A 14,077-nucleotide genomic window follows, 5' to 3' on the forward strand; every position below is an offset into this window, starting at 1 on the left:
TGTCATGGTGGACACGTAATTCGCCGGCAAGGTTTCATCAGAAATATTAGCGAATTTACCAAGATGGACACAACAGACTTCCATTTTAATCTCCTTGTCAATGCAGCACTGTCTGTTCTTGGATTCCTGATATGTTACAAAGTGATTCCACCGTTTGGGGAAATGTTTATACAGGCACATCTGTTTGGTATAGACCAGAGTAAAACAACCAAAGCAAAAGTGTATGTCATAGTTTAATAATCCCTTGGTTGTTAAATTAATCAACTTAAAATTCTAAAAGCTCATTCTTTACTCCAGTCCTCAAACAAATAAAAGGGATGAGTGCAAGAAAAAGGCACCATCTTCCTATGGGCATGGTGCCGGTGGGAATCTGGGTCCATTTGCCCCAAAACACTCATCCATTCAGATTCTCTGCCTTTCACTTTCACACCCTACATGTTTACACCCATAGTCTGATCGCAGCCTGTCTATTGATTTTCTATAAGTGTATATAGCTATACAATTTTTTATCAATGTAAATGTTTCAAGAAAACAAGGTAAAAAGATAGCTACTTCCGTAAATAGTCCTAGATTACTCTTTCGTCCAACGGCTGTTTTGCCAGACAAGCTGGGACCATGGGACGTCAGAGCTCATCCCATATCAAAAAGTTTCTATCATTAAACCACTTTCAAGTTCGTCCTTCAACTAAAAAATACCTCAGCAATTATGTGCGCCTTTACATGTATGCCGTCATTTACTTAATAGAGAGGATTGCCTGTGTCCCTGCACAATCAATGTTTATCAAGCGTCTTATTGTGCTGCTTAAATTAATGTTTCGTCTGTAGGTACTTGAATCACAATACCCTAATGACAGCAGTACTGATTGTCAATTTATTATGATAATTCGATTTGCTGAACATGTTGAAAAAAAATTCATGTAATATACAAAATGTAGTATCATACATGTAGTTTTCCAACCACTAGCTCAACATGGGAACAGAAGTGACGACGCCCCTAAATGCACAAATGATTTTCACTAAAACATGTAAAACCAAAGTTTTTGACAGAAATGCATCAAACTCAAAAGTTGTTTATTTTTCCATAACTATCTCACAATATCCACTGAAAATATTTAATACACTTGTAGCATTTAATACACCTGTAGTTTTGAGGCTTAAACAGATTGAAGAGTATGTTAATTGAACTTGATCTTCATGACACATTTTGCATGCTATAAAAATTTTGCATGCTATAAAAATAAGAAACTTGGTATGATTGCCAATGAGACAAATAACCATATAATAACAATTGGACCAGCAACCAAATAATGTAGATATTAACAAATATAGATCAACATGATCACTTGACAGACTTGACAGACTTCAACTAAAAGCAAATATCATACCACATACATCATGTACATACATTGTTTGTAGTACAACTGTATTGAGTTTTAAAAGCCCTAGAAATTACACCCTCAAAAAAATTACATGTTACAAATGTTAAACAGTAAAAAAGATATTTTTCATTTACATTTGCATTTAAGTAAATAAGCTTTTAGATTTTTTAGAGAAATATTCAATCATTGGCTTCAACATAAATACAGCAGCCATTTTGCAAGAAATATTCTACATGTATACAACACAAAATGTACCAATTTTATATACCTTTGGACAATGTTTCTGTTTATTTCTCAGCACTTGTGAGTGAAATGACCAGTGTTATAACTTAATTTATTGGATTCGACCATCATCATGATCATGGCCATAATTCTTTGATTTAATGTTTCATGATTTTGTTTTAATATCAAAATAATTATTTTTATGATAAATGTAAGTTTGAATTAGGCAACAATTTAGTGTTAAACATGCATGTTAAATGATTTTAAATACCATTTTATTTTAGGGTACAGAATTTGCAGACTTTATAACATGTACATGTGATAAACTACAAAATGTATTAATGAATATATATATCTGAATTTCATGATTGTCTCATCCATTTTACAGCCCTGAAGCCTTAGGTGTGATTTGTGGAGCCATTTTCCTGATAATTATGTTCCTTTTCATACCAGTTCCCTTCTACAAACATCTCTACTACACAGAAAATTACAAGAGTTTTCCTCATAATGAGGTAAGATTGAAATAGTTTTCCGGTTTAAATGATAAATTTAAAATACTTTTACTATAAGTAAAAGAGATTCTTTTTACAAATGTATTATCATAAAACATGCATGTAGAATGTCAGACATTTCTATAAAAAGACTGGTCAAATACATCATGTACATGTACATAAAGTCTGGGTACATGATGTATTGTGACCAGTCATTTTTGTCGAGCCTTCGACTTAAGTCGAAAAAGCGAGACTAAGCGATCCTACTTTCCGTCGGCGTCGTCGTCGGCGGCGTCCACAAATATTCACTCTGTGGTTAAAGTTTTTGAAATTTTAATAACTTTCTTAAACTATACTGGATTTCTACCAAACTTGGTCAGAAGCTTGTTTATGATCATAAGATAGTATCCAGAAGTAAATTTTGTAAAAATAAAATTCTATTTTTTCTGTATTTTACTTATAAATGGACTTAGTTTTTTCTGCGGGGAAACATGACATTCACTCTGAGGTTAAAGTTTTTAGAATTTTAATAACTTTCTTAAACTATCCTTGGTTTGTTCCAAACTTGGACAGAAACTTGTTTATGATCATAAGATAGTATCCAGAAGTAAATTTTGTAAACAAATAAATCCATTTTTTCTGTATTTTACTTTTAAATGGACTTAGTTTTTCTGCGGGAAACATAACATTCACTCTGTGGTAAAAGTTTTTAAAATTTTAATAACTTCCTTAAACTATCCTGGGTTTGTACTAAACTTGGACAAAAGCTTATTTATGATCATTAGATAGTATCCAGAAGTAAATTTTGTAAAAAGACAACTCCATTTTTTCTGTATTTTACTTTTAAATGGACTTAGATTTTCTTCCAGTGAACATTACATACAGTCTGCAGTTAAAGTTTTCAAAACATTTATTAGATTCATTAATTATTCTAGATTTTTACCAAACTTGGACAGAAGCTTTTTACAATCATAAGATAGTATTAAGAGGAATATTTTTATTGATTTTTTTCCTCATTTTTGTTTAGCCTGTGATTTACAGCAAAAGTAGGCGAGACACTGGGTTCCGCGGAACCCTTACAAATTTTATAGGAAACTAATTAATTTAATGTTACAATTAAAAGTCTACCAGTTAACTATACAAATTCTTGACCAGGGCAATTAAAATTCAGGTTAAATGTAGTTCAGTGGCTCTTTTTTATCAATTGTTTACTTATTTATTTCTTTTTAATTTTATAAACCAAAATTTATATTAAAAAAACTAGAAGTTAACAACGCCATAATAGACAAACTGTATATATAATTACTGATGTGATTGCTATTTACAAAATGTATATAAATACAGTTTCTCAAATTCTTTGTCAATTTATCCCTTTCTGCACCAATTGTATAAAAAAAAATTAATCAACGGGTGGTTCGTTTGATCTCAGTACTTTAATGGTGAAAATCTGATTATGACGTCGATTTTTCTTGCTTTCCTCTTAATTTCCTATTGTGACGGCATGAAAAAAGGCGACTATGCCTGATGATGTCACATAGAAAGAACACATCTTTTTTCACATCATAGGAAAAGAAGGAATAAGTTTGTCTGCATAATGTTAGAAAATCATTAGAGAAACAGATTCCACCATCAAATCTCGTGTAATAGGATATTTATCCACTCTCGACAGTTAAATTTTAAATATTTGAAAATTTAACTGTCTCGAGTGGATAAATATTGTATTACATGTGCACTCGATGCAGTGGTAGAATCTATATTTGTATAATGAAACTTGATCTGACTGTTGTAAATAAAACTTAATTTGTATCGTGATTTATTAAATTTCCTACATCATGTACATTGTACAGTTACATTTTGATATACATATGCTAATTATGTAAATTTCTTATTTCAGTACATAGAATATATAGCAGCACTATTATCTATATGCTGTATGATATTCCTGGGTTTTGCTGATGATGTACTAAACCTGAAGTGGAGACATAAAGTCATGTTACCGACCATTGCTTCTCTTCCTTTATTGATGGTCTACTTTGTCAACGTTGGATCTACTACAATTGTTGTACCAAAACCTTTCAGATTGTACCTAGGACATGATGTTGATTTGAGTAAGTATAAAAAAGAAGTTGTGGTATGATTGCCAATGAGACAACTATCCACAAAAGACCAAAATGACACAAACATTAACAACTATAGGTCACTGTACGGTCTTCAACAATGAGCAAGCCCATACCGCATAGTCAGCTATAAAAAGCCCCGATGAGACAATGTAAAACAATTCAAACGAGAAAATTAACGGCCTTATTTATGTAAAATAATGAAGGAAAAACAAATATGTAGCACATAAACAAACGACAACCACTGAATTACAGGCTCCTGACTTGGGACAGGCACATACATAAATAATGTGGCGGGGTTAAAAAGCTGATCATTTGGAGAAAATATATAAAATTATCTGTACCAAAACTTTGAAGCTGCATCAAAGACATTATATAAAGTATACAAATGTTAAGTAGACACTGATTTTAAAAGACAAAAAGTGGTTTGAAATTTGTCTTTGTGTACATCTTGATAATTAATCTTTTCACATATACATGTATTATTCAAGGCTATGAGTAATGTTGCATACATATGATAATTTGCTTTGTGTCAATTTGACAGTAATTTTGCAACATACATGTCATAAAATGAAGGTGAAATAAAAAAAAATGAAGAAGATGACTCAGATGTGGTTTGATAGCCATTGAGACAACTATTGTGTGGCCTTCAAAAATAAGCAAAATACATACTACTAGATTTGTATATAGTTTTCAAATTTATTTTGCAATGTTGTTGATTTATATACAATGTATATCATTTATATAAAAATGTTCATATATCATGTATATGTTGCGTATATTTTTCAGGTATCTTGTATTATGTTTATATGGGTATGTTAGCTGTATTCTGTACCAATGCTATAAATATACTGGCTGGAGTGAATGGTCTGGAAGCTGGACAATCATTTGTTATTGCTGTTTCTGTTGTTATATTTAACATCCTAGAATTGTCAGGTAAAGTATTATGTATGGTGGTAGTGAGTGTAGCAGTAACATTCCTTTCAGTTTTATTTAAGGTGGTACTTAACACTACAGGGAGATAACTCTGTAAAATCAGCTAAACATTTTAATTAGGTTGTGTTGTTAAAGGGATATTAAGCTTCTCAATGATCAAAATGAGTGTTTGTTAAACTAATATATAACCAGTGTAATTTTTCTGATAAAACTGTTGGTTAAACAAAAATTTTTTTTGTGAAAGGGTCAAAGGTAATACTTTTTCAAAATTTTAAGAAAATTAAATGAGCCAAATTAATCTTAGTTTTAAGTGTTGGGTACACCCTTAAACATTTTTTTTTATTTTAAAATTGTCTTTGAAGAGTGATTACACGAAATAGGACTGAAGGTTCCTTTAATTTTTTGAGGATTTGAGAAAAGTTAAATATTCAGTATCATTTTCATGTGTAACAATGTCATGAATGTAAAAATAGTCTTACTTAACTTGTTAATTTTTATGATATCCGTTTTTATACCTATCAAGAAATGGAAATAATGCTGAATTTGCCATTTCTGCACTGTAACTGTACTTTGACTAAACCAAATTTATTAAACTTGTAAACAATGCTTATTACTACCAAACACAAATCAAGTTTACATTTAGGTGGTGTCACTGTTAAAGTGTTCTGTAAATTTAGAATTTATCAGAAGTTTTTATTAATGTGAATAATGCTACTCTTTGAGTATCGTAATAAGAACTTGCATTCTTATATATGATACATATATATATTATCTCATTATCTGTATGTAACTATTCCCAAAAATTGTAATAACTATATTTACATTTGTTCACTCTGAAAATCCCCACAATAAATGCATGCAAAATTTTTTGAATTTACAGTAAATAAATTTGAATAATTTAAAAAATTTACTTATCTTTACAGTTGATAATAAAAATGAATTATTAAAAAGTAAGATGGTGTAATTTTTATATGGTTTTGGGCTTTGCTAGAATAGTACATTGTACCCTGTAATATGACACCTTGGTTTAGACTAGCCTATTTGTAAAAAAATGTCAAAACTACAGATGCAAAGAAATTTTATTGATATTATGTCCCTCTTTTGCTTTAATGTTATAAGAAACCTCAAATAAAAAAAAAATAATGCATATGTTTTTTATAACTCAATGGATAGTTTTCATTGTAAAACTTATGAACATATACTTTTTTCTGAAGAAAATTCTTTAATTTATTCATATTTAGAAGAAGTTTACTTTATTTGAATTGCTTCCTTCCAGCAAGCAATTCCCCCGATATATTTTCCGTATGCAAGGTGACCTCAGTGTGACCCATCTCGTAAAAATCCGGTGACCACAATACGCATGGATGTCCTTAAAATAAACTAATTTACATGTTAAACATGTGCTCAATTTCCATGCTTTTTTGTTTATTTTTCGTCAATTGTTGACAAACAGGTGACAATCGTTAAACTTCGGCTTCAAAACACGAACTTTAATTACCTGCCATATTTTCACAACAACACTGACTGATTGAAAAAAAAATTGACATTTATACGAAATTTACACGAAAAAAATGATTAATTGGAGCACAGAAGACTAAGTTTATGATGTTTGTATGCATTGGATTAAGAATTGGAAGAACATTATTTTTCACCGGTCACTCGTTTCTTATGACTTTAAGTCACAAGAGAGGGATCTAGACATTTGCAATTATTTAAAAATTATTAATCAGATTAAATATGATACTTGTGCTCCAATTGAGGAGAACAGTAGGTTGGTTGTATACTTATTAACCTCTGTCTGTCCATCCTTAATTGCATTTACAAATACTAGTTTCCTGAAAATCCAAGATTTATGTGAGTTATTTGTTGTATTTTTATATGCATTGCTCATCAACTTCCTGTTCACCATATTCTTACACCTAAATTAAAGTCCATCCATAAATCTCAGTCACAATTTACACAGAAAACTTCAAAAGTGAGAGCTTCTTAAAATATGGTACATGTATAATGCTTCATGTGAACATGCTATACTGTATGACACTTATTCACATTCATTGCTCATCATACCTATAGTAGAAATATCATTGGTGAATAAAAGTTAGAGAACATCTTGTTTTTTACAGGAATGTCAAAGTAATTAGCCAAAATGCTTTTAATTTGACTACAGAAAACATGTTTTTGTAGGTCCATGTATATTCAAAATTATCCTCGGTGTTGCATAGTTTCACAAAATGCAAAATAATCACAAATGTATCATATTAAACATTAAGTAGTTGTCGTTTGGTTATGTAATTTATACATGTTTTTTCGTTTCTCGTTTTTTTATATAGATAAGACCGCTGGTTTTTCCGTTTGAAAAGTTTTACACTTGTAATTTTGGGGTGCTGTATAGCTTGTTGTTCGGTGTGAGCCAAGGCTCTGTGTTGAAGGCCTTACATTGACCTATAATGGTTTACCCTTTTTTTTTAAATTGTTATTTGGATGGACAGTTGTCTCATTGGCACTCACACCACATCTTCCTATATCTATTAATATTACTGTACTACATTATAATGCTTAGTCCAACATTTACAATGATGTAATTTCAGGATGTTGTACAGAGGCACATGTATTTAGTTTATATTTTATGATGCCATTTATAGGAGTTTGTCTAGCTTTGCTCATCCATAACTGGTAGGTAAATACTGAATATTTGTAACAGTTATCTATCTTAATGATACTGCTTTTTAATGACTGCAAAAATTAACTGCTGTATAATGGTATGGTGATTTCATCATCGTTGTCCTCATATATTTGGTTTCAAGACCATAACTTGAGTATAAGTGTATGGATCTCTATGAAATTGTACATTCACCGTTCCATACCAATTTTATACCAAAAAGGGTGGTTTGGAACAGTTTGCTTTTGGTTCCGTTTTGGTATAAAATTCAAACATGTTTCTGGTTTGCAGATAATAGCTTAAGTATAAGTGAATGAATTTGTACCACAATAATCCATACCACAAATGGACGATTGGATAGAATTTGGGGGATATGGGCATATTGGCTTAGAAATATGGGGTAAAACAAGCAGTTTTAAAACTTTGTTCTATTATTTGGTATGTTGCTATAGTAGAAGCATTTAGGCATTGCCGTGTTAATCAGAGTATGTTTCAAGCTTCAGAAATATATTTCAGAAGAAGATAGTAGATAACAAAAACTTGTCAAAGATGTACACCAGGCTCACGTTTAGTCATCAGTTTAAAAAGTAAAAAGGCAAAAGTATAAAGTTGAAAAGCATTGAGAACCAACAATTCTGAAAGGTTTTGCCAAACATAAATATTTGTCAGAATTGTGAGACAAGTGAATTCTCATTAGTAATGACAGCACAACCTTAGAATGGGCAGTCAATTAAGACAGAAGACTTGAAAAAAATAATAAATAATTCATGGGGGCTTGAATTTTATAGTGATTTTACCACAGTTGGGCCCTTTATGACAAATATTTTACCCTTAGCAATAGCGTGGGGTAAAATATTGGCATAAAGGGACAACCCTTGGTAAAATCCTGATATATTCAAGCCGCCATGAATTATTTTGATTCTAATAGGACAAATACAGCAATTATTTTGGATCCAGTGCTTTAGGTGGAGGCAAATATTTAACGTTCCAATACATAAACGTATTATCAAATTGGCGTAAAACAACGGAGCAAACTGAATTAGTGACATTTTACCATAACATATTTAGATAGTTTAGGATGAATTTAAATGATACTTTACTATTTGTCTTACATGTATAAAAAAAATGGCATATATCACATTTATACCACATTTTAGCATCGTTTGTTTAAGTTTCCTTGTTGTGATGATTTTCGGTACACAAGCATGTATTTTCCCATAAAATGTATTCTTACGTCATAGTTCTATGAAGTTCATAGTTCTATGAAGTCAGGCACCTCATTCATAAAAAAGCATATGACATTGGAGTAATTTATTCATATTTTACCACGGTTGTGTACTCAAACATTTCAAGGACGTCATGTTATAATCTAATTTTAATCTCCCTTGTGATTATTTTTCCAATTGACTTATTTACATTTATAACATTTTATTTTATCACAGGTATCCATCTCGTGTGTTTGTTGGAGATACATTCTGTTATTTCTCAGGGATGACTTTTGCTGTTGTAGCTATACTAGGACATTTTAGTAAAACTATGTTACTGTTTTTTATACCACAAGTTGTCAACTTTGTGTATTCAGTTCCACAATTATTTAAATTTGTTCCATGTCCTCGACATAGGTTACCAAGGTAGGTTTGTTTACCAAATATCTACATAAAGAATTAAAAAAAAAAAAAATTTGATACTTTGTTAGAAAGGAATGTGACTCTTATTAGCGAGTTTGAATTTAAGATTCAATGTAAAATTGAGAATGGAAATGGGAAATGTGTCAAGGAGACAACAACCCGACCAAATAAAAAAACAACAGCAGAAGGTCACCAACAGGTCTTCAATGTAGCGAGAAATTCCCGCACCCGGAGGCATCCTTCAGCTGGCCCCTCAACAATGTAGTATGCAAAAAATGGAATGCGAAACTACGGTGCAATCAAAATTCATAAGCTGAAGAAAAACAAACAAAATCAAACTAACAAACAAACAAACTATCAATTAAAAATGCCACAAAACATTTCACATAAATCATAAGAGAAAAAATAACTCCATCAGGAACCAGGGGTCCCGGTTTGAAGTCCATGCTCCTGAAGGGTAAGCATTTTGTGTTCAACCAATGACACTCCTTGTATTGCTCAATGCAAATAATGCTCAATAAAAGAATGATAGTTCACATTCAATAAAGAAGAAAATGATGCAGTTCAGTGGATACATTTATAGATATTCATCTGGTTTATATTTATTTAAAATATCATACTTAATTTTCCTCATCTCTGAAATGTTCAAGATTCAGTTCATTATGACATTAAGAATTTCATTCAAGATTTTTAAAACTCTTGATGTTGAGAGTTTAAGCCTTGATTGTGGTGGGTGTATCTGATTTTGATCTAAGATTAACCAAGATTTTCCTGCCTAAGTTACTACTAAAAAGTTGTCCATTATTCTGAGATTCATTATTTTGTATTGTCCGTTACATTATATAAGGGGGGATAGGAGGGGTCCTGATCCCGAATTCCTGGACTTAAAAAAACAAAATCCCGAGGTCCCGAATTTAAATAAAGTAAATCCCGACATCCCGAAATCCGAAAAAAAGGATTCCCGGATCACGAGAGTTTCGATCCCGAAATCCCGAGCTTAAATAAAGGTCCTATCCCCCCTCATTATATTATATACTAGATATCATTTTTGTATGTAATAATATAAGAATAAAAAATTTCTTCTTTTTCATTTCAGATATAATAGTAAAACAGACAAAGTAGAAATGAGTTGCACAAAATACAAATATAGTCAATTAAATATTATTGGAAAGTTATGTGTGACAATATTTCGATTATTACGAGTGTTAGATGTAAAGGATAATGTAGGGGAAGATGGACAATACACAGAGTGTAACAATATGACATTAATAAATCTTATATTGAAGTTTACTGGTCCATTACACGAGAGAACTCTAGTCATCATACTTATGGCAATACAGGTAAACTTTTTAAACATTCTTTTAGAATTTTCTTGTCATTTAAAATTGAGGATGCAAATGGGGAATATGTCAAAGAGACAACAACATCACCAAAGAGCCCCTAAATAAAATTGTGTACTAGTTCAATGAAAATGGATGTCACTCTAAAACTCCAAAGATTAACAAATATCTGCTTATTTTCAAATTATTTTTTTTTGGCTTTGATTATTTCAAGCCAATTTCCAAAAAGAAAAAGCTGATGCTAGATACATTTAAGGTGGTACTAAACGCCTCGACTTAAAAATTGATTTTGCTCAAAGCTATTCCAGAAAAAAATGTAGGGGGGGAAGGGGGTTGGAAGGCAGTTTTTGTCAGCACCCGCCACTCAGACAATTGTAATTGAGAATTATAGTGCATTAGAGTGTGAAAAGTTGCTCTAATACCCATCACCCATGTATTATTAATACAATGTGCCTTCCTACCCCCTACATTTTTTTCTGGAATAGCCCTCAATTAATTTTCTCAAAATATTTACTTTGATCCTTTAACTAAAATATAAACATCTCAAAAACTTGAACCACACACTTTATTAGAAAAATGTCATTGGATATATTATATCCCTGTATTGTTATCTTCCAGCTTAAACTAGACAAGAACCAAACAAACCAATAAGGGAATTAAGATGGATCTTTAAGACGTTTGAATTAATTTTTATCTGTAAATTATTTAAAATTGGATTGAAACATTAAAGTCTTTCACAAACCAAAAATGTTCTCCAGTGCAAAGGCCTTTCTTGCTACATTGTAATAATGTTTATATTTTATACTTGCAGGTTTTATGTAGTGGAGTAGCATTTTTCATCAGATATCATCTAGCCAAGTTATTTTATGATTAACAGAGAAAACTATTAATACAGCATATGTTTAGTTGATGATTGCTTGGTACAAATCTTTCATGATTTTTTTAGCTGTTTAAAAATGATTTAATAATTCTTTATATTAATTCAACTAGGGTAAATGAGAAATTTCATGAATGTTACTTTCTATAGTCTTTGTTATACTATACTGTGAAAATTTTATATCCTATTTTTTTAATTAATCATGTAAATTATTATTAAGTTCTGATGAAATGTTTGATGTATATCTGTATATGTTTGCCAGGAATATGGAAAAATGTGAAAATGAATGTTTGAATTTTAACTTGTTAAATTGTTATATAAACTACTGTATATTAAGAAAATGGGGATTATTAGATATTCGACTTAAATGTTAGTTTGGTCGTTGCATTTTAGGAAATACTACAGACAAATAATGTTATCTTAAATTTAAATGCAATCTTTTATTTTTTATGACACCTATATCTCGTTGCAACTTTTGCAAAAATGAATAAAATATTTCTGAATTATCTAATTTTTTGCATTAATTCTGACAGTTAAGGTGGTACCCAACACTTTCACTTGAATTAATTTGGCTCGTTTAATTTTCATAAAGTTTTGACAAAGTATTTATTTTGACCCTTAAAGGGAAAATTCACGATTTTTTACTTATGGTTTAAATATGTTCATTATGACATAATATATATATTCACAAAGTTTTATCGCTATATGTGCAGTAATAAAGGAGAAATTCAATATTTAATGAAAAAATATTAACTACTTCCTGTAGGTCGTGACGTTTTCTCCTGGTTTTTGCATGCCGGCATTTAAAATACAATCATTAAAAGTCTTGGTTTTTAATCACATTTTAACGTAATCGTAAGCGCGCCGATGACTTATGCTTTATCTAAATAACCATCCGATAATAAGAAGATAAAACGCACAGGCGTTCAATTGTACATATTCATGAGATAAATTTTCTATGTTAAACGTATATATTCGAATTATTTTTGTAGACAACACAAAAAGTTATAAATTTATTTTTAATTAATATATTTTCGGACTGATAAGGTGAACAAAGTAAAGTACAATAATCTGTAAAGACAATATGTTGGTGTACTCTTATTGACCTTTTACTATCTCTGCTATGACTTGGTTGATACGATGTGTGTATTCACGGTTCTGTGGCAATACTCGTAGATGGCTTGTTGAAAGGTAAATTGTTATTTGCACTTCGGTATTTAACCACGCCTCTCGGGCACACCTTGCCAGGTGTGACTGTCTATTCGGATCAGTGAATTATAAGACAAGGGAGCATTCAATACACATATTTAAAATATATATTCAAGTTGGTGACAAATAAAAATTGATCGCCGTGGAATTATTTTATTATGTTTGGTGCTATTATTTATTTGAATTCAAATAAGATAATTTACTAAGAAATACACAATTTTCGGTTAAAGATGGGAAACTTAAATCATATGACCAATTGAAATGATTTACACCTTTTGTCCTTGATTGATGTCTAATAAAAAGGAGAACTTAGAAATTATGAATAGCTTTACCAAAGTATTTTTATTTGTCTTTATTAGGCAAATAAATGAATGAGAACACTTAGATTTAGACTTTTTAAAAGCCACGTATAAATTAATAACTGGAACTCACTGAAGATAACTCTACTGAAGCGGAATATAATATGAATGAATAAAGAAAAAATATTTTTCTACTTGAGAAGTTTTAAAAAATTGACAGCAAATTTAAGGTCTTCTTGGAATGGAATCGAAAAATTACGAATAGATATTCTTTATCAAGTGTAAAAACGTCAACCAAATTTAATCATAATCGGGGACGTCCTTATTAAAATAGTCTTCGTCTCACAACATATAATACTTAATAACTATTTGACCAAAGATGTTTAAAAACAAAAGACAACGAATTTAATGTCCTCTTTCCCTATTTTTGAATGTAATTATAAGTCTGTTCAACTGGCAAGAATACCCCTAAAGCGGACAAATATCTGACAAGCAGTTTATTCTTTAAATTTGCTGTCATTGAATATCAAGAAAGAAAATAAATCCCGAAAATGATTTAAAACTTTAATACTCAATAGCTTTCCTAGAAAATATTCACATCCCTCGGGGATTATTAGTGTAGGTCCAGTTGCATATGTCGGAACAATTGTGGTGATGACGAATTTCTTTCTTTATTCGAGAACAATCTAATTGATATATAAATCTGTGATTTTACTATGTTCATAACTTCGATGAACCAAAGCAAGTTATAGATCGAATTGTATTTAAATCAAATTGGTCCTCTTATTCTTCTTCTTTTGGTATACAATAGTCTATCGAATTGGATGATTACATACTGTTGGTATACGTGGACTAGTCTATTTACAAAACTTTTACCCCAATTTGCACAAAATGTATGTTTCTTTCTTATGTTCAATGTA

The 14,077-nt window shown here is 30.6% G+C and overlaps 1 protein-coding gene across 1 annotated transcript; it reads left to right on the plus strand.

Moving 5' to 3' along the window:
• Positions 1–12,180, plus strand: LOC134723238 (UDP-N-acetylglucosamine--dolichyl-phosphate N-acetylglucosaminephosphotransferase-like). The gene is made up of 8 exons (XM_063586860.1): positions 1–221; positions 1,990–2,113; positions 3,987–4,200; positions 4,999–5,145; positions 7,734–7,818; positions 9,247–9,435; positions 10,529–10,772; positions 11,584–12,180. The coding sequence occupies exons 1-8, from the start codon at positions 64–66 to the stop codon at positions 11,644–11,646; spliced, it is 1,224 nt and encodes a 407-aa protein (XP_063442930.1). The 5' UTR covers positions 1–63; the 3' UTR covers positions 11,647–12,180.
• The last annotated feature ends 1,897 nt before the right edge of the window (positions 12,181–14,077 follow it).

The sequence above is a fragment of the Mytilus trossulus genome, chromosome 6 (genome assembly GCF_036588685.1).
Source record: "Mytilus trossulus isolate FHL-02 chromosome 6, PNRI_Mtr1.1.1.hap1, whole genome shotgun sequence".
Classification (NCBI taxonomy): domain Eukaryota; kingdom Metazoa; phylum Mollusca; class Bivalvia; order Mytilida; family Mytilidae; genus Mytilus; species Mytilus trossulus.